The sequence below is a fragment of the Sardina pilchardus genome, chromosome 9, assembly GCF_963854185.1.
Source record: "Sardina pilchardus chromosome 9, fSarPil1.1, whole genome shotgun sequence".
In the NCBI taxonomy this organism is placed as follows: Eukaryota; Metazoa; Chordata; class Actinopteri; order Clupeiformes; family Clupeidae; genus Sardina; species Sardina pilchardus.
This window is the reverse complement of record NC_085002.1, coordinates 24,163,538-24,184,343: the sequence shown is the minus strand read 5'-3', so window position 1 is coordinate 24,184,343 and position 20,806 is coordinate 24,163,538. Positions and strand designations below refer to the sequence as shown.

Below are 20,806 nucleotides of genomic sequence, written 5' to 3'. Positions count from 1 at the left end.
TGAAAGTGTAAGAATAGGATAGCTAGAAGTCCCCCCCCCCCCCCCCCCAATTCATCCAGAAGAGCATGTGAGATCAGTGATGTTGGAGTATAGTAGCCCAAATGGGCAAATGGCTCCAAATGGTCATTCATCTCAAAGGTGTGTCATGCGGTTGAGGTTAGGGCCCTGAGCGGGCCAGTCAAGTTCTTCGACTAACTCATCTAACTATGTAATTATAGACCTTGCTTTGTGCACTACTGTACATGAACAGCACCATACTGTAATTCAGAGCTCTTCAAAACCAATTCCTTCTCAAATGTTTGTGAATGCATACGGCATAGGCATAAACCTGTGGCAATAAGTCTTAACTCATAAAGGTCCAAATATTGTACAATGTTGTGTAGAATCAAATCTGATAAAGCAGCAAACTTTCCAACTATAGATATATATTATGTCTACTTACTTGCAGAAAAATTCAAGACTTCAGTGCAATGATAAAAGTTTGTTTATTAAAATTATCACAATAGAAAAGAACATGATTGAGTGAGAGTGTAACATTCTGGTTTAAAATTTCACAATTTTATATTAGTTGTTGTGTAACATAGTGCGAGGGCCGCCAAACGACAGCTAGTGAACCATCGTCCTCTGCAGTTACCTTTCACATTACAAGACAAGCAAATTCTCTCATAAGGCAAAGACATACACAGACAAGACACATGCTTTCAGAGGAGCCACATACAACTAGACAAAAAATGCAAAGGACTGAACGTAACATTAATGACTGCTTCAAGAACAAAAAAGCAAGTCATAAGAGTAAACTGCTGCACACACACACACACACACCCACACACACATTCACACTCTGAACACTGTGACCAATCAAGTATGTAAGAGACACAAGTAGTGTCTTTGAATGCAACCTTAGGTGATCCCATAACCACAATCAATCGCCACATTGGGAAATGTGTGATCAAGTACATATAAACGGCTTGTTTATTGTTCCTTGTAGTATCAACATACAAAATATAGTTGAAATGTTCCCATTAATGAAATGGTATTTTATCTAAAAAATGACTGGTCATGCAGTCAAATTTGAAATAAGGGAATTTCAGAACAGTTTTTTTTGGTTGCATGAGAAGGCCTGACATTTGTCAAAAACAACTTTGTCCAAACACTGTAAGAAATCAGCAATTGTGGGAATTTAAATAGACATATTTTAGTTGAAATAAAAATATACACATACAAAACGCAATATGATTGATAAGGTCTTTAGACTTTTTTTTTTTACTAAGTGCCAAAAAGGACACCATATTTCCCTCCCTCACTGAGGGAAATTCCAAGAGGAGAACTTTCTGGAGAAAGAGTGGACCATTGAGTATAAACCCTTGTAGTAAGCCTTCCTCAGCTTCTCAACGAGGCTTTCCCGCCAACAAGAGCAACCGTTGACTGGAGCCTCGCAAACAAGCCAGGAAGCCACAAGAGGAAGTGCAGGCGAGCCTCGCACGCGCACACACAAACAGGAAGTCAACGACAGCATACGTGTGTGTGTGTGAGGCTCAAAAAGAAATCTGACAACTAAGCTCTTTTTTGTAGTCTGTCCTTTTTTCATTCAAAATTGGTGGTTGTGTAGCTGCCACTAGTATCTCTTTCCGCTTGTTTTCCTTAATCAAATACTTCAGGGAGTCTGCAAAGTGTCTCTGTTGTTCCACCTTAGGCGGAGAGGAGGCTGAACGGGGTCTGGTCCATGATGAACTCGCCCACGCCGACAAAGTACATGACCTGGGCGATACCGAACAGCGGTGCGATGACCAGCGCCCGGCAACCGGCACCCTTGAGGAAAGCAGAGGGGCCCTCCCGCTGCATAATCTTACTGCAGAGGCAAGCAGAGAGGAGATAAGGTTAACACCACACACACACACACACACACACACACACACACACACACACACACACAGGAACTAGAAGAGCGGGTTATGCAAAACCAACCCGGTGCTTAATACTCTTGGTTTCTCATTCAACGGATCATTTAAGAAGAAGTGAAGACCTAGTTTGAATGATAGTAGAAGCCATCCACTTTCATTCAATAGAATTCACCATTCAATGCATACTAGGTGTGTACATCTTCACTTTTTTTTCTACATGGCTAAAAGTGAAAGCTTTTTGGCTCTACTCCAGGAACAAGAAGAGCTGGTTGGTTATGCAAAGCAACACCCTCCCTGAGCGCAAATTTCCGTGGAAGGTCATCAGCGTCTGCTTACCTCACACAGTCCACAACGCCCTTGTAGCTTTCCTCATTGGCTCCCCGGCTCAGGGACTGGAGCCTGGTCTTCACCACTGCACAGGACAAACACAGGAGACAGACAGACACATTAGTCCCACTGAAAACACTACGGAGTCCAAATCACTCGATCCTAACTTAAAAATGAAACCGAACACTGTAGACTGACGCTGAATCCAAATTCTGAAAAAATTCCCATAGCAATATGTATATTATGAAAAGTTCGCTATATAACTTGTTATAGACCAAATCAGCCATTTTAAATTTGGCAGAACATACCATCACAGGGGTTGACGGCTACAGCAGCAGTGGAGCCGGCCAGACAGCCGGACACAAAGGACCAGTAGAAAGGGCTGGGGCCGTCGGGTGAGGACTGGCCCATGTGGTTTAGGTGAGCAAACAGAGGGAAGTACACCATGGAGAAGGGCACATCTCTGCAAGAGATACACAACACAAAACACCATGAGTCAATTAAGACAGCACATAACAAGGATATCATCTCGCAACAGTCCATTTCTAAAGGCAGACTATACGGTGATTAACTCACACAAGAGCCCGTTTCTATGGTGGCTTTTACGGTTTTAGATTAGATTTAGGATTAGATTTTGCTTTTAGATAGATTAGATTAGATTCAACTTGACGGACATTGCGCAGAGTACGAATGCAAGTTCAAAGACGCCGAAATGCAGTTTACTGTTTGTACTGCGCACTCAGCAGTTTTGGTGAGAGCATGAGGTCGGATAAGCATGGTGTGGGCCTCCTCGTACCTCATGAGAGTGGCCCCAAGGCCCTTGTAGAGCCCCTGGATGCCCTGCGTGTGCAGGAGCTCGCGGGCGATCTGCGTGGCGGACACGGCGCGGCCCGGAGCCGGGCTGGATGTGTAGGAGCGGCTCAGCACCGTGTTGGTGGCGGCCAGCTTGGTGGGGGACATGATGCCAGGCTTCCTCTGCTGGGCAGCTGTGAGAGGGGCAGACAGCGACATTATTATAGCATTACATCACATGATTTCAAATAGATGTTAACATCACCACTCATCTTGTTTGAATAAGTTAACATTTTGAAAAAGGGACAAAATTAAATCATTATCAAAAATCACAACATCATTTTCACTGACCTAGTCTTCCAGCATCTTGAAGCTGAATCTTCAGCATTTCCATGGGAGTAGTGATGATCACTTGGCACATGCCAGCCCCACATCCTGCCAACATCTCCTTATACACAGTCAAGCCCTTCCTGCAAAGCCAATGAGGGACATGGTTACGAAACAGCCAAAGAGAGACAGAGGGAGATTCCCAGAAGAGCTACTGGGAGACTCTTCTTGGCAGACTTGAGCCGTGTCCATCAGGAGTACTTACCCGTCTCTGGCAAGGTGGTGGCGGAAGAAGTCGTTGGCGGCTAGTTTGATAGCCTTCTCAGGGGTCACGAGAGTTAGGTTGACTGCGGCACCTATGAACACAAAAACATGGAGGATTAGCAAAAACAGAATGACTTCTCTTTCTCACACACACACATTCACACTCAGTTACGGTTAAACAAGTAAGACATTCCCCACCACCATCACACCAGAGATCCCCACATGCTTAACTAATGAGTAAGTACATTTAAAACCAAACATGTCTGCAGTAAGGCTATACATGTGGTGTGAATACTTTGGAATGATGATGGCAGGGAATCTGCATAACAGCTCATACACATCATCACGCAATAATTCTCCAATTACAAATAAATAAATGAGAGAGAGAGAGAGAGAGAGAGAGAGAGAGAGAGAGAGAGAGAGAGAACTGAGTATAAAGAACAAAGATTAAGACTGAGTGGAAAACAGAGAGGATGCAAGAGCAACTAGACAAGAATGCTCAGAAAGAAGGAATGATCTGATCTTGACCAGGTTTATCTCAAGATCCCATAGCCTTCAGAGCAAGGCACACAGACTACCATTACAATTAACATTTAGCTACAGAAAAAAAATGCAAGAAAGACGACATGAGACCAGACAAGTAGCTAAGGCCAATGAAATGATGACGAGACAATTAGGCAGAGCTCAGTGGCACAAGATGTTTAGTCAGAAAGGAGGTGATGCAAACAGTAACTGAGAGAAATGACAAGAGACAAAAGAAGCCAAGAGCCGGCTGACTAGGAACAAAGAGATAGCGAGTGAAAAAAAAAAAAACTGAACATGGACATATAAAAACCCAATAATGTCAATAATAAATAAAGAAATAATAACAATAAAAAAAAAAGATGCTGCCTAATTGAAATAAAGCGATGTTGTAAGAACCATTATATGATTTGCCTCCAGCGTGGCTGCGCCATATCGGCTAGCCTTCAATATTCCCAGGGGGACCCACGTCTGTAATATGAAAAACACAGATGCAAACAAACAGCATTCCTCACAGAACGGGAGCCCATACAACTGGCTCCCCTCTCTCCAACCTCACGTTTGCACAAATCAATTTCTCTAAGCAAGTACAAAGGACTACATACTGTAAATGCACTTCAGAGCACTGATGCAAAGATCATGTAAAACTAGCATAACCTTACATTCAAGTTCTGATATGATCATTAAGACGTGATCAATGAGAATCAATGCACAGATTCAGGTCTCTCATCTTAGGGTGGAGATGAGAAGCATTACTACTTGGTAGAGACTGTAGCATGCACAGTATAGGTGAAACACCTCTCCTCTATTAAACTAAGAAGAAAGGGACACGTCCATAAAACGTGGTGGAATATACTTCTGCACTTAAGGTAACCACCAGTGTCTCTACAGCAGTTCTGAGAACAGCTTTAGACATGAATCGACTGGACGTTAAAATGCAAAAAAATAACTTATACGGCCCTTTATCTTGTCACTTCCCTCAATCATTCATTGTTTCACATTTCTGTCATGATGTCAACGAAATACAACACTAAATAAAAAATAAAAAAAACCTTTCACAAACTAATTTTTAACAAGTGTGAATCTTACCTCTGTACATTCCAAAGTATCCCTCAGATCGTACCGTTTTTAATAGGCAGTCCATCCTAAAAATAAGAACAAATCTACTTTAGTTTATTTAAATGAATTATCAGCATAGCCCAGGAACTGGGAAGCTTGTTGTATGTGCAAACATAAAGCAAACAGGGCAATGAGGGTAATTTTCTCTGACACACACATGCAATCACCCTGGCCAGAGATATACGTGCAGGCCTGCAGCTGGTGCACAGAGAGAGAGAGAGAGAGAGAGAGAGAGAGAGAGAGAGAGAGAGAGAGAGAGACAGAGAGACAGAGAGAGAGAGAGAGAGAGAGAGCGAGAGAGAGAGAGAGCGAGACAAGCCTATCCACTTCTCACATTCCAATGGGATTAGTATGCTAAAGGGATGGCATGCGAGAACCAAGGGCAACAGGGATCAAAGCCTCTGTCTAGCTAATGAGCGCGCTGCAGTATCTGAAACCACCACTGGGCTCAAATTTCACTATTGTCCAGCTGAAAGACAGCTAGGCTACAGTTGTCTGAAACCCATATATGAAGAGACAAAAGGGAAAGATCACTCACATGTTCTTGTAGACTTGATGGCCCTGTCGCTGATTCTGTAACCTGGTCTTTGCCAAGTCGATGGGGAACACACAGGTCACCCCAACAATGCCAGCAATGCCACCATTGATCAGCTTGGCAGGGAGGCTGTAAGGAAGTGAAAAAAAAAGAAGAAATAAGATAATATAACATTTCAGATGTAATTATAAGCTATGTCTACATTTAGACTTTGAATTCATGTTCCTTGATTAACAATCAAAGTTATGACTACAGAGATGAGTGTGAGTGTAAAGTACCTGATGGATTGCTGAGACATGATGACTTTCAGAAAGGCAGCAAATGCAAACAGGGGATGACTAAGAACCTTTGGTGCTGCGGTAGGTAGTCGACGATAAGTAATCTGCAAGTGAAAAGTAAAAGAGACTAAAGAGACTGAACACTTCCAAGAGTGTGCGCGCGCGCGCACACACACACACACACACACACTAATCTCTTCCCACACACATGCAACCCCCCTTGACCTCTACCCTCCCCCATCCACAAAGACCACAAATGGGCCAAAAGGACTTCCGGAGTAGAGACAGGGGCGTGGACATACTGACACACACTAGCCAAGAGAGCCTGTAATTGGATCCACTGTGGTCCAGTCCATGAGCTAGTGATGCACTTGGCACTGACAATATTGTATTTACCATGGTGCAGCATGCCAAGTCAAGACAAGACATGCCTATCAAGCACTGGTAACTTAATAATCATTTCCTGGAAGCAGACTGCAATGTACACATTATATTAGCTCCCTTTAGAAGGTTTAATTAAATACTCTCACTACTCTGCCTTTGTAACTTAACACAGACTGTGCATGTATGCTGATTTCTGGTTGCCAAGCCATTGGAAACTACTAGCAAGAGAAGATATGAAACCGCCCCTCCCCCACAGTCTACAATTGAGTGACTACCGTATCTTCGCAAAATGTTAACATCTAAACAGTAAAATCTTAGTTTTTAAAGGTTATGAAGTGCACTGTTGCTGTTTGTTGACGTCTGTGAAACCTTCAAATGAATACCTTCCTGAATTTTAATTTGAAGCCGGCCGGCCCGGAAATGCCACCCAGCACAGAGACTAACGGTAACGTTTACGGCAATTTACGATTATTAACTAAAGTGGATGCATTCATTGATTTAATGTAACGTTTTCTTAGAGAAGTGGATGAGATTACAATTAGCGGAAGTCGGACTGAAGCAAAAAGTTTGTGGTATCCGAACAAGCAAACTTATTCATAAGGGGAAAAATAAACGTTTCCATTCACGCTAGGGTAACGTTAAAGAAAACCAGTCTTAGATAGGCTATTTAAGTTAGATATTTTGTTTAATAGTTAATGGCATTTTAAAAAATAACACTTACCTAGTATGTAAAGCCTTTGGGAGTAGTTTTATTATCTGTCAGAAAATTCTGCCGTATTTCTTCTATCTCCGTCTGGCGTCTGAGTGAACTGAATGCAAATGAGTCTTTCTTCATATCAAGACTGAAGAGGGAGGGAGGCGTAAATCGTCACTTGTTTGGTTCGTCCAATCATCGCCCAGAAATGTACTCGTCTCATTACGATTGGTCTAACGTCAGGGATGAGAGTGGGCGTTCTTGTAGTATCCGCTTTCATGATGATGGGTGGCCTCTAGTCAATGGATGAGAAGAGCAGTTAGGAGAGTCAGATCGTGGAATTTTTTGGTCCCAATTCAGTATTAGCCTATAATGAATGAATCAGATGAAACCAGACATACATTTAGTCTTACACATATGTGAAACTGATCTAGAGGTTGTCTTATCTAAATAGGTTAGAAGGTCTAACATCAGGTCAGGCCTGGTTAAGCCGACAAGGATAGCCCTGATGTTGCTATAAAAGGCAACACACTATTTTATTGACACTGAAGATGAGGTGACTTACTCACAGATGACTAATTAAAACCTGAGAGACTCAAAATAGCCCAGACTAATAGGCACAAGGCCACTACGTAGCTAATCTTTATACACACAGGAAGGCACCACATACATCCTAATCGTTATTTCTGTGTATGATTAAGACTTAACTCCTACACCCAGCCAGGCTGTGTCTTGGCCATTTTCCAAACCTCTTTGCCTTCTAGGAACTGACCATTAACATAATCTACTGGATGCATTCAGTGATTAATTGAAATTCTCTATTGATGTTTCTGTTAGGATGTTTTATAAAAATAGATAAATAAATGAATAAATAAAATAAATGAATTATTTCTATTGTGGTCCTTAAAATGTCTGCACTTGGAAGCGTGAGCGAACCATTATTAGCAGGTTTAGAGATGAGCCTTAAGGTGTATGTATGCGTATGCATGGTGATAACAATCTTTTTACAAGACAATAAAGAAAGTTTGTCTGAGACACGAAAACCTCATCCATTAAACCACATTGTCTACATGAAAACACTAAGCTACTGTAGGTTACATTGACATTGGACATGTGCAGTGCCATGATGTGGTTATACATAAACTTGCATTTATAACCGAGAAAACATTTACAAGGTTTTATAGAAGGTTTTATACAGAAGTAGGATTTTTATGTTCACATCATAGGCTACTGTCCGTCGGAAAAAATCTGAAAAACATAGCGCCAGCTTTCATTTGGTACACTGAGAAGCCTATAAAGAATGCTGTGTAGAGGTTGATTTTAAATAGGGAGGTGATAAAGTTGAGTCTACATGGTTCTGGTAATTGAATGAATTTTTTACCACGGCCTTGCTGAGATAAGCAACAGGAGATAACTCTACCTCCATCTCCATATTGTCTCGTCTGAGTCCAACAATTGCCAAGCTAGTAACACAAAATACTGCACTCAGATTGCTCTTTGCATTCAGTGTGGATGTGCTACTGTAAACATAGCCTACATGATTATACAATAATCATACACACAGGATGAGAGACAGAGGCAGAGGAGAGCACGTCAAGCGCAAAGTGGGCCAGAGGGGAGCACTAGGGTGGAATGCTGAAGAGGCAAATTCCTGGCAAATTCCAGGCAGTTGATGGTTTTATCCATTATGATATCAGGGCTTTGGCTTCCCAAACAAAGCTCCATCCTCTTTTGTTGGCAGGACAATTCATACCATTCGTACGTGATTAGTCTGATCGTGCCCAGACTAAACAGGCTCATACACTTTGGTTAATGGATTACCATGGAATGGCAGAAACTCACAGCAATGGGTTAAAGCATCATATAATAACAAACACCCTATTGCTTTATATAAGTTAGCTCTGTTTAATCGGATAAAAATGGGATGGAAAAATAGCCCTTATGTAGATGAACCTGAGATAGGAAGTGAACATGGGAGAGGAAAGTTGTGGGGATTTCAGAAGCAGGATTTCAGGTGCGTGCGGTCACGTCTGGTCTTTCATGGAATACTGGATGACTGAAGCATGTGACCCAAACACCAACCCAAACAGAGAGAGGGGAAAAATCAATAGTGAGCCATGTGCTTACGAGAACAGTTAAACAACGACAACCGATACGGGCCTCCACATGACCTCCCAGAGTATTAGCAAACATTAGTATCTGAGCTGGTGACTTATAAATAAACTCCAGCTGTCTTTTCCGGAGCCCTCACTGCCTGGCGTGGTGGGCACGTGCACTGTTCATGGGGAATACTACCCAAACATATCGCGGACCTTTGTAACACTTAGTGTTGATACTTCATCACTGACAGACAATAAGCTGTTAGTACAGTAGGTATTAATAAACACACATTTCAACCCATAGTACAAGTCGGCCAAGCCTAATAATCTTGCCCAAAGAGCAATTCTATCTATTTTGGGAATTTTGTTAATTTTTCTATGGTATGGCCCAGATTTTGAAATCTGAACTTGGATAAGTGAGTTTCAGTGTGACAATAACATGTGTTCTTTCATGTTTACCACCCTGTTGACACTATCTTTCAGAAACACTACCTTTTTGGTTTTATGGCAGTGAGTTTTATCAGCTTAAACTTCGGTCAGGCTTGAGCAGTCTTGTTAGGCTGTTAGATTGTGATTTGCTCCTGGCTTTCATGTTTGTCAGTGGTTTTATGCTGCTATGTGAATATGATCAATTATGGGTGTTCTTTCATGAGTTCATCTGTGTATATATAATGTTCTACTCAACCGTATCTAAATATCAGGCTTCCTACATTATGAAGGGCAAAACTGGGAAAACTTTCCACGACTCCGGATCTATGCTATTGTGTGAGGCAGCAGAAGGTGTAGTGTGAAGTGAAGTGAGGAGTGGTTGAGTGACGCAGTGTCACAGGATGTGATTAATGCAGATTAGACCGAGCTATTTGCAGCGTCCAGCTTTAATTGGCATCACATTCACAGTATTCTGTGGCACGGATAGGCACACACGGCAGGGTGACTCAGAAACACACACATGTGACGTTTGACAGGGCTACTACGGGTTAATCCCTCCTAATAATAGAACTATAAACAATGTTATCACGTGAATGCCGGTAGAGAGAGGAGGGGGGCGGCTAGCGGCGGCAGCAGCAAACACAATAACCAGGGCGCACCCCCCACACATATCACAACAACTGACCCAGACAGGGCATTCTGTGCATGTCCGAGCACACAGGGTTTCGTATTCATTTAGAAACAAATCCACTCCAGCAGCCCACACAAGCAAGAACGCACAGTTCAGCAAATGTCATGCTATCAACTTAAAGCTCAACATGAAACTAAACAAACACAACATGAAACTACCCCAAACCCCCCCTCCCCCCCTCCCCCCCTCCCTGGTCTCTCACTCCCTCCCTCCTCCTCCCTCAGTCGTACTGGATGTAGTTGCTCTGGTCAGGGTAGGGGTAGAGGTGCCACAGGGGTTTGGAGCACTGTCCGCTGCCCACACTGCGAGTCTTGTGCTGGGCACAGTCGTCACTGTAGGTGCTGCAGGTGCCGCAGTGGCAGCTCCGGGCCACGGGGTAGGTGAAGAGGGAGTCGGCGTGGCGGGCACAGCCGGGCAGCACGGCCGTGTGGTACTCCACTTCCTGGTAGGCGCAACCCCTCTGGTGCAGGAAACGAGGCCCAGCCAGCTCTTTCACGTTGCTGTCCTGTTTTGGAACGTTTTTTTTACGTGAGTTCATATGGACACATATGGATGTATAACACAAATACACGCACACACACACACACACACACACACACACACACACACACACACAAAGACATAAAAATAAGTATGGCGGAGATACTGACACTTTATGACATCCTCTGATTAGTATGATTAAAATATGGTGTACAAGTTACCCGACACATTGACAAGAGTTCCATCATTAAAGTTGAGCATAGGACAGTAGAGATATGACTAAACTTACACAACATTACATATAACTCAAGAGTACAGTTGCGTAACTGAGCCTTGTAAAACTTCAATAAAGAGTTTTAAGGTTATAACATTGCTTTTGATGTGCAAGCAGGAAGGAAGTTTCCAAATATGACACGGAAAAATGAAATGGTCTTATCTGAGACCTCTCAGGTAAAGCAATGTGTAGCTATCAAATTCCTTCTTTAAAGTATTTGGTGTGGTGTCAACAATGCTCCTCCAGCATAGCATCCAGTGAGCTGCCTTGCCGAGACCGTGATGGCATTTGCACTCTGTGCTTTTCCACCGGGCAGCTCACTCTTCCGTCCCCTGAATTCCTCACATTCATCTGTTGAATTCACACTGGCCCTCGCACACCAACCACAAAGATTGCCCTGCAAGACCAACAAGCTCCTCGGGAGCAGTCATGGAGGCCCTGGCCCTGGCGTCTGGTGTCTGTGAAAGGCACTTTGACATGATGCCAGGAGGGCATGTTCAGTCAATCTCTGGGTAACTATTATTTAAAACAGTGGACTCCAGCATGCCAGCTTTCGGACATGCCACCATTCACATCAGACAAAGTGAAAGTGTTTTAGAATCAATTATAGTGACAATATAACATTCATCGATATACCACCTTAGATATAAGATAAGATAAGACTTCATTAAATCCCTCACCAGGAAATGTATTCGTTACGACACCATCCAGAGAGAGAGAACGTCAACACCTTCATAGACATGTCAGTATATTCACGGAGGACTAGCGGATGACTAACGGGCACTGCTGCGGGCAGCGGGCTCTTACCCTGGAGAAACAGAAGCCCACGCAGATGGTGGTGTTGATGGCCACGCAGAAGTCGCACTCGTGCTTCTCCACGTACAGCGTGTACTCGGTGGGAACACACATGGGCACGGCCAGACGGAGCAGCAGGCACAGCACAGTGCTGAGGAAAGCAGACGCAGGTCCTGACGCAGCCATCACCACCCGCAGCCTACACACACCACACAGCTGGGGGCGGAAAACAGGACAGAGAGATTCAACAAAACCGTCACATACTATTATGATTTCAAATAGAGGTGTGTTTACACTGACTGAGTCGTATAATTTCCATTGCCATTTTTGTAAACATATGTGAAAAAAAGAAAATATTGCTGAGAATGATTCAGAAAATTACAAATAAAGATTGGGTTTGTCTTGCACAGAGTGTATGTCTACACATTTATATATGACTTATAAGCCCAACTTTATTTCAATAAAATGATCAACATCAAAACATTCAAAAAGTTTAGCCAGAGCATAATGAGAAAAGCCTCTAATGTAAAAGACCCTGGGATTTCTTTAAGAGGTTTGCACGCATCCCACTCACCTGGGCGCTTACACTATTCTGTCTCTGTCAGATGCTTCCGGTGCTTTATACCTCCCCTCTAATCCCACTTTATCCCTGGCATTCCTTATCTCCCTGCGCTTAGGACACACTCCGCAGGACAGGGACCCGTGTTCCCTCGCCACGGTAACCGACACCCACCACTGTGACCTCATAATGAGCAACGAGGCCGAGAGCAGCGGCCCAGGCATCTGGCAATAGACGTTGTAATGATGTTTAAATTACCTTTCTGAAAGGCACACCTGCAATGCACCTGTCGATATACAGCATCAAGAAAATTACAATATGACCTATGAAGTCATAAACCACATTACTGCAAACAGTATTTACTGAATATGCTAAATTGTTTGGATTATGAAAGCAAATAATGATCGAAGAATGAAAAACACATCTAAGTATTGGGAAAACAATCTTACAAAGACGAAATTCGTTCAGTCATTCACAGTACCATACTATATATTTTATTTTTTCCCCCTTCCTCCTCTACAATGTAATGTATATTATCTTATTATTATCTTATTTTAACATCTCTTGTACCTTCTTTGTTTCTGTAATCTTGGCTTCATTGAAAATAAGGGCTACCCTCAATGAATCCCCGAGAATAAATAAAAGTTGAATGAATGAATGAATGAATGAACTATATCATTATCATTTTAGCATTACATTTTTGCTCAATTATAAGCATATGTACAGCGGTTTGTTTGTCAGCATCGTTCCTTTTGCAATGATAACAATACATGTCCAGCCCATATGATAATGAATTAACAACAGTTTAAAGTAATCACAATTCCAAAGTAATTAGCTAATGAGTTTCCATCTCGAAAAGAATGGATAGGAATGATGTCCTGAAGTTCTGTCCATGTTACATCATATTATTTATGCATTACTTAATGGCTTCATGTCTCATGAATCATCAGGAATTTACATGAGTTCACCATATGTCATTCATGACCTCATGCATGAACAACGCATCAACTAAAGCATTAAGTATGGTGGCTACATCGTTATGAGCTATGGTTTATTAAGCATGATCATGATGATTTTTTTTCTGTGCATGAATCATAATGAATTCATGCATGTAAGCCTTCCTGAATTATTAGGAGATTAACTAAGCATTAGTTACTATGACTGTTGGGCTTAATTTGTACAAACTCTCTAAACACACTTTCTTAAACTCTTTCTCTAAACACATTCACCACTTTAGTTGAGGGGCCACAAACATGATGAACTCATGAGTAACTAATACTTAGTTAATAGTGTAATATGGTCAACAGATAACTGACCTTGAGGTGTTTCAAAAAGTGACATTGAATGATACAACTGTCAGTGTCAACTCTCAAAGTGTCTCCACAATTTGGTTAATGATTTTTTTCACCGGAGTTCATTTCCTTTTGAATGGCATGGAGTCTGTTACTGATTGTAGCCCCAGTGGTTGTTTCTCATTTACTCTTCTGTGTGATACCAGCTTCAGAAACGTGCCTGACCTGGCATCACTCCTCGTCATTGGCGGACAACCACAAATGTCCCTCTAGACCAGTACAGAGAGTGGTCAGGCATTTCAGGCATTCCACAGAGAAAGATCCGACCGCTAAACTTCCTTCAGACTGTCATCAGAGCATCTTTTGACAACTAAATCACTGCTGCTAGGAAATGTCTCCCCTGTTATCTCATGTTGTTTAACCTTGCTGGTGATAGTCATGTTGCTATCTTATCAAAGATGTGATGATTAATCATGTACAACCCATAAATATGTGCTTGAATGATCTTGCCAAGAACAGTTGACTTCATCAAGTTCCAGGTTATGTCTTGAACAGAAGCTGTCAGTCTGCTTCGATTCTGTTGAGCAACTCAAGCTGAACCATAATTTATGAACCGGGCTATAAAGGACTCTTTTCTTTTACTATCTCAAAGGGCGGTGAACAACATTTGTATAGTTTGTCCTTGAGGGATTATTAACTAAAGCTTTTTCTCTGGTCAACCCAAGAACACAGACTGTTCGTGCACTCTTCTAAGACAGACACAAAGATCAGCTTCCAAAACTACAAGCCCGTTCTACAGGACTAAGGAGTTCCAGGACACTACTGCTCATAGGATATACTGGATTGCCACTATTTGGATATTCATTATCGGTTGAAAATTAGCTTTCTGCACACAGAGGAGCCTCAGGTCTTCAGAGACATTTCCAGGACCATGACTAGAGGACAGTGACCTGCAGGAAAGATTTGATATTTGTGTCTCTCCCTATATGTAGATGCAGTTATATATTTTCCAGAGTTACTGTGCTAAATATTGCATGCTGTAAAGCATATTATTCATGATTTAAAAATGCAATTATTATATTATTGATTTCCAAATTTGATCAAAGTTGAAGAAGTGTATTCATTGGAAGGTAAAGTTTTACATTTTGAAGCAACTTGAAACAATTTTATCAGCTTGCTTGTATGACCGTGAGATTGTAAACTTGAAACATATAAAAAGTTCTTTTGAAGTTGTGAGGGAGATAAAAAAAAAGACTCCTTTCATAGTTCTAAAGGCCTGTGCTGAGTAACTGACCACCAGAATGACAGGTGGTGGCCCCGTGGCCCTCTTCTCCGTATGGGACTATGTGGTGTTCATCGGCATTGTGCTGGCGGCCGCGGGCGTGGGCCTCTTCCAAGCCATCCGCAGCCGCAAGGACACCAGCACCGAAGAGTTCCTGCTGGGCGGCCGTCAGATGACCGCCGTGCCCGTGGCCATGTCGCTCACCGCCAGCTTCATGTCGGGCATCACCGTCATTGGCACGCCGGCCGAGGCCTACCGCTACGGCACGGCCTTTTGGCTGTTCATGTTCTCCTACTGCATCATGTCCGTTTTCAGCGCAGAGGTGTTCGTCCCTCTGTTTTATCGACTGGGGATCACCAGCACCTATGAGGTAAGCAGGACAACACTGCAGAAATGACCATCTACCAGCAATGTAGTGAAATGTCCAAAATAAGTTGCAGTGGCGCTCTCTTTCACTGCTATTAGCACATGTTATCAGTTAAAAGTTGAAAGTTGACATGAACTGTACTAATAAAGATTTGCCACTCAACCTTTGGTATTCATAAATAAGTTAAAGTTAAAGTTGATTGGAATTTAGCTGATTTTTTTTACAAAGCAACTTATCCAAATAATTCAGTCTATAAAGTCAGTCTATAAAAATAAAGTGACCATTTGGGGCAGTTAAATGTTATGTGTGTATAGTCGGAGGATTTTCATTTGTTAAACAAACCTTCGGGAATTGTGACAGAATGATTTGCATTTGGACTACAGTATATTTCCAGTTAATAAGTAACTGCTCCCGTGTTATTGAGTGAAAATGACCTCATACTTTCTTTGCAGTATCTTGAGATGCGCTACAATAAAGTGATAAGGGTGATTGGAACCAGTATGTACATCACTCAAACAGTAAGTGTTCACAAAAACATTTGGAAAGCACTCCACAAGCACATGCTCATGTTTGCAAAGTGACAGATAAGCGTGATGATGACTATTCAGAGTTACCCTGGCCCCGAGGAAGGTTTAAGGAAAGGCACTCAAAGAGATTATATTGTTTCAGAAAGAAAACATTCCATTCCATTTAGTCTGATTGATTCCAGTGTTAATAATTCACATTTCGGTGAAACATTGAAACACTGTAGGGGGACAAATTGTAAAAAGTAAAAACAACAACAACAAAAAAGCAAGCGTGTTAAGTCAATCATCTAATTGTTTTTGTGTCTCCCTAGGCCCTGTACACAGGCATGGTGATCTACGCCCCAGCACTTGCCTTGAATCAAAGTGAGTAAAGGCAGAAGCTGTCATTTCATTTTGTGTTGTAGTGTTATCGCATTTGAGAGTATCACAAGTCGATGACCTTTCTAGACAGCTTCTGTAACAACGTATCTGGATCACTATTCTTATGAACACTACTCCACCCATGATAACATCGGAATCAATGACTCATTAAATCTCAATCAATCATGTAAATCAGTGTTCTATTGTTCACTGACAGGTGTGTTGTAAAAAATACAAGATTGCGGTCTCTGTGAAGTGTGCAGTCATCTGACTGACCATCAATAGTATTGATTTCTTTGCCTTTTTCGGTTTGAGTACCGTAATTTCCCGACTAATAGACGTGGCTTATACATTGATTTTGCCAAATGTCTTCAGCTATGAGGTTAATACAGGGGGGCAGTAAATATGGTGCTAATATGGTTTTGTTTCTTTTAACTTAAAACATAAAACACTGTCCTGTAGCTTATACACAATGCGGCTTATACACAATGCGGCTTATATGCGGGAAATTACTGTAGTTTTGAGATGTTGTAAACCTGTTGGTCTCTGGTGTTTTTCTTAACAGTCACGGGGCTGGATCTATGGGGTGTTCTGGTGGCTACTGGGGTGGTTTGCATAATCTACTGTACCTTGGTAAGTTACAGGGTTGAAAAGTGCTATTGTAAACCCTGCAAACTGATCTGTAATTCAAAGTGTCTTTGTCTCTGAGTACACGTCTTGTCAATCTCAATGCCAACATACCAAAGATGATGGTGCTTTTCTCCAAGAAACTAAAACAGCTCAGCAGTCCTTTTTCTGATACTGTAGCCTACATTGTGAGATTTAATAAATCAGAAAGCACACAAGTGCACTGCCATGAATAACATCATGTTAGCTAGGAATTTAGCATGCACAGCGTTCAAGAGGATATGGTAATACATTATTCATGATTGTTAAAAGGCATTAAACCGGACTTTCTTTCTTCCAAATTCAAATGCCATATTTAGCACTATATCAACATCTCCTGAAAGACTCATTCTTTGGTTCTGCATCTAAAAAAACGTTACAGGTTCTTCTTGGAAGTGCATCATGGTACACAGCAACTTGATAACACTTTACTACTGGGATAGTCCGCACAGAGACTGAGATCTGCTTGGCACCAAAACCAAATCCAACCCCATCCCACCCAACATTAACCTTAACCCTCAATGGTAGTTAACAGTGTCAGCAGATAATTTGTTGGTAATCTGAGTTTAGATGGGTGTGGGTGGACTGTACAAGTAGATTGTGACCTCACTTTTGGCTTTTGTTTTTCGTTAGTAGACAGAAATGACAATGAGGCATCTTCATACAATACAAAGTCAATTGAGAGCAATGAAATGCTTTATCCTCCAGTGAAAGTATCTTTCAAAGTTGACCTGTTGTGTGCCTCAGCCTCAATTTAGTGATCTCAAGTTTTCTTTGCTCAAGTCTTAAATTGCATGCATAACATAGACGGGGTAAACCCAACCCGATCTGCCGCCTCAGCTCAGGCTGGAAACCTCCACATTTTTCTATCCTTCTTCCATTACAAATCTGCGGGAACCAATCACAAACTGGCTTATCCAGATCACTGTGGTCTGATTGGTTGAAGGACTCTCCAAATGCGTACAGAGTCATTTGAACTATGCCTGTTGATCACGCCTTTTGTGCAGTAGAAAATACAGAGAGGATTCCCCAGACTAATGTTCAGTCTTAAAAGTTAAATCTTAAAAGATTGAGCTTAGACTGGTGATAGCCGGGCCATGCATGATATGTAACTGTGCATGTAAAACAAAACAACAAAATGACAACACAGCAACAGTTTACATTTTGGTAGAACAGCTCTGACTAGCTTGAGGTGTCCTGTGCAGGGGGGTCTGAAGGCGGTGATCTGGACGGACGTGTTCCAGATGGTCATCATGCTGGTCGGGTTCGTGGCGGTGATAGCCAGAGGAGCTGTGCTGCAGGGAGGCCTGGGGAGGATCTGGAAGGATGCCGAGGAAGGAGGACGACTCGACGCTTTTGAGTGAGTCCATCACCATGCTGACCCAGGCCACCCTGACCTGCACCTTTTATTGTCCATTTATACAGTATTGGCCTTTACTAGGTAGTAGTACTTGGGTTGGCATGTCTCTGTACATTTCCTTTCCTTCACTTTGCGTGGTTTGATACTGGATAACTTTCATTATCCTCCTCCTCCTGGAAAATTGCTACCTTGCTTGCTCTCCATCGGAATGCTCTTGATATAACAGCAACAACAACAACACAATCTGACCAGATATAGGACATACAGCATGGACATATGGAAAATACATAAAATGGTGGAGCCCTTGAGATGACATAGAGAACCAATCACCAACCACACCTGAGACTGTGAGCACAGTATACTCACAGTCTCAGGTGTGGTTGATTGGTTCTCTATAGGATATCAGGTTGTGGGCGAAATGGATCACTATACCCTTCTAGACTCTACAGACACACTGAGAGTTTAAATAATTGTATAAATTGCTGTTAACATTGGACTTGAATGTTTGTTTGCAGCTTCAATCCAGACCCTCTGCAGCGACACACCTTCTGGACCATCGTGGTGGGCGGGAGTCTCATGTGGACATCCATCTACTCCATCAACCAATCCCAAGTCCAGCGCTACATCTCTTGTCGCACCATGACCCACGCGAAAATGTGAGTTGCATGGGTCAGAGGTCACGGAAATTACAAGATCATAAAGTAAATGTCTTTTATCTGATCCAAGATGTGGCTGGTTTAAAACTGTATTGTTAGAATTGCTTTTTTATGACTCTAAATTCTGTTTGTAATTATATCCTTCTGTTCTTATAGTGTCCATTACATTTTTTTTTTTTTTAATATATGGACAGGTCTTTGTATGTGAACATGGTAGGACTCTGGGTGACTGTGTCCTTAGCTATGTTGTCTGGTCTGACGATGTACTCCATTTACAAGGACTGCGACCCTTTGACCCGGGGTGATGTGGGCAATATGGATCAGGTAAATCCCCAACCTTGTCTAGCATATCTCATAACCATAATCATGCGCTCGGATAAAATACTTTTGCATTGCAATAGATAACTAGCCTGGGTGTTCCCATTCTGCCTTCATTGACGCTGCTAAGGCAGTCTGGAAACTACCGCCCTAATTTTTGTCTGAGATAGGGGACCACAGAACAGGGGGGGGGGGGTCCCTGTGCATTCATATAAATGTTTATGGATGTTTATGGTGATGTCGCTGTCTGTGTCTGCTTGTGTGTTTGTGTTGAAATAGCTTCTGCCGTACCTGGTAATGGACATATTAGCAGAATTCCCAGGAATCCCCGGTTTGTTTGTGGCAGCAGCCTACAGTGGCACGTTGAGGTGAGAGTCAAACAAAATACACATGAGGAAAACAGCTTCGAGGGTTGTGTGTTCAATTTTCCAATTATCTTCTCAAGTTAAATCCGTTAAAAGAGCTGCTGGTGATGATAATGGGTAATGAGTGAACAGGGACAAACATGTCTTTGGGACATTTGGCACCGTCATCATGGTGAGTTTAGCACACACAAGGGTAGAACATTACACTAGTGTTAAGAAATCTGTAATTTGAGACGATTACAACGTGAAGTTTGTGTCCAAGCTTGTGTTACTAGGGGCAGACTTTATGCTGCAGACACATGATTGGATGATACAAATAAAAGCATACTTGTAGTGTAGGCAATATGTATCACACAACCCAAAAACTAATTGCAACAGAAATTGTTTTTGTTGTATTGAGTTCATTCCTAACATATCATATACCAAAAGTCCATGAAAATCCAAGTGGTGGAACATTGTCAAAATTGGAATTATTTGTGCATAGGTGAATTGCCAAAACCTGCACCTTTTCCAGTTTTACTGAACCGCTGACTGGCGCTGTGTAAATTGCCCAGACTTGTTGTGATCAGAATATTGAGGAAGATGATCCAGTGCAAGACGAGAAACTTGTAGGTTTCTCACGCACATCTACAATACACTCCATCTCATTCCAACCTCAAGTTTCTTGAGAACTTTAGTCATTCAATTGGAAACATATGGAACCGGTTATAACTTATATGGTTGGGTTGCCCTGCAACATTGCTCAATCATTCTGGACAACCCTCCCTCATCGGGTGATGTGATGATCTCTCTTCTTGTCACTGTGCACTTGCCAATGTTGTACCAATGTTGTAGGCTCTGTGGCCATGATATTCCTGCATCGCTGCAGACGCACCAAACTCTGCCTGTGGTTCACTGTTGACTTACTACCTAAGTGGATATGAATGACAACTAGGGCCGTTTTAGCCTACTACATTTGGATGGGCTGGTAAAGTTTGGATGCAAAGCGGTCAAATTGGATCAAAATTGACATAAACACAAAATCTATCGGTACGACCTACAGTAGCTTGAGTTGATGCCGCCAACAGCCAGGAATGGGCTGTATTGTTGGTACATGCACTGTACGTAAAATAAGTATTTCAAATACAAAATGATATTTTGTGT

The 20,806-nt window shown here is 42.1% G+C and overlaps 3 protein-coding genes across 3 annotated transcripts in view; 1 reads left to right on the top strand and 2 right to left on the bottom strand.

Moving 5' to 3' along the window:
* Positions 1 to 466: 466 nt before the first annotated feature.
* Positions 467 to 7,309, bottom strand: LOC134091727 (mitochondrial glutamate carrier 1-like). The gene is made up of 10 exons (XM_062544350.1): positions 7,171 to 7,309; positions 6,066 to 6,169; positions 5,791 to 5,916; positions 5,223 to 5,278; positions 3,613 to 3,703; positions 3,372 to 3,490; positions 3,025 to 3,214; positions 2,537 to 2,691; positions 2,238 to 2,313; positions 467 to 1,849 (listed from the first exon to the last, which is right to left on the bottom strand). Exons 2-10 carry the CDS (start codon positions 6,083 to 6,085, stop codon positions 1,690 to 1,692), a joined length of 993 nt encoding a protein of 330 aa, XP_062400334.1. The 5' UTR covers positions 6,086 to 6,169; positions 7,171 to 7,309; the 3' UTR covers positions 467 to 1,689.
* A 3,268-nt stretch (positions 7,310 to 10,577) lies between these two features.
* On the bottom strand, positions 10,578 to 12,126 carry LOC134092260 (thyrotropin subunit beta-like). The gene is made up of 2 exons (XM_062545063.1): positions 11,924 to 12,126; positions 10,578 to 10,867 (listed from the first exon to the last, which is right to left on the bottom strand). Exons 1-2 carry the CDS (start codon positions 12,095 to 12,097, stop codon positions 10,583 to 10,585), a joined length of 459 nt encoding a protein of 152 aa, XP_062401047.1. The 5' UTR covers positions 12,098 to 12,126; the 3' UTR covers positions 10,578 to 10,582.
* Positions 12,127 to 14,798: 2,672 nt separating this feature from the next.
* slc5a8l (solute carrier family 5 member 8, like) overlaps positions 14,799 to 20,806 on the top strand; it is an 11,676-nt gene continuing 5,668 nt past the window's right edge. The window contains exons 1-8 of the mRNA XM_062545062.1: positions 14,799 to 15,414; positions 15,864 to 15,929; positions 16,250 to 16,301; positions 16,864 to 16,931; positions 18,170 to 18,324; positions 18,840 to 18,980; positions 19,175 to 19,304; positions 19,578 to 19,666. Coding sequence (XP_062401046.1) covers positions 15,064 to 15,414; positions 15,864 to 15,929; positions 16,250 to 16,301; positions 16,864 to 16,931; positions 18,170 to 18,324; positions 18,840 to 18,980; positions 19,175 to 19,304; positions 19,578 to 19,666 — 1,052 coding nt within the window. The 5' untranslated portion in view covers positions 14,799 to 15,063. The remainder of the gene's footprint in view (positions 15,415 to 15,863; positions 15,930 to 16,249; positions 16,302 to 16,863; positions 16,932 to 18,169; positions 18,325 to 18,839; positions 18,981 to 19,174; positions 19,305 to 19,577; positions 19,667 to 20,806) is intronic.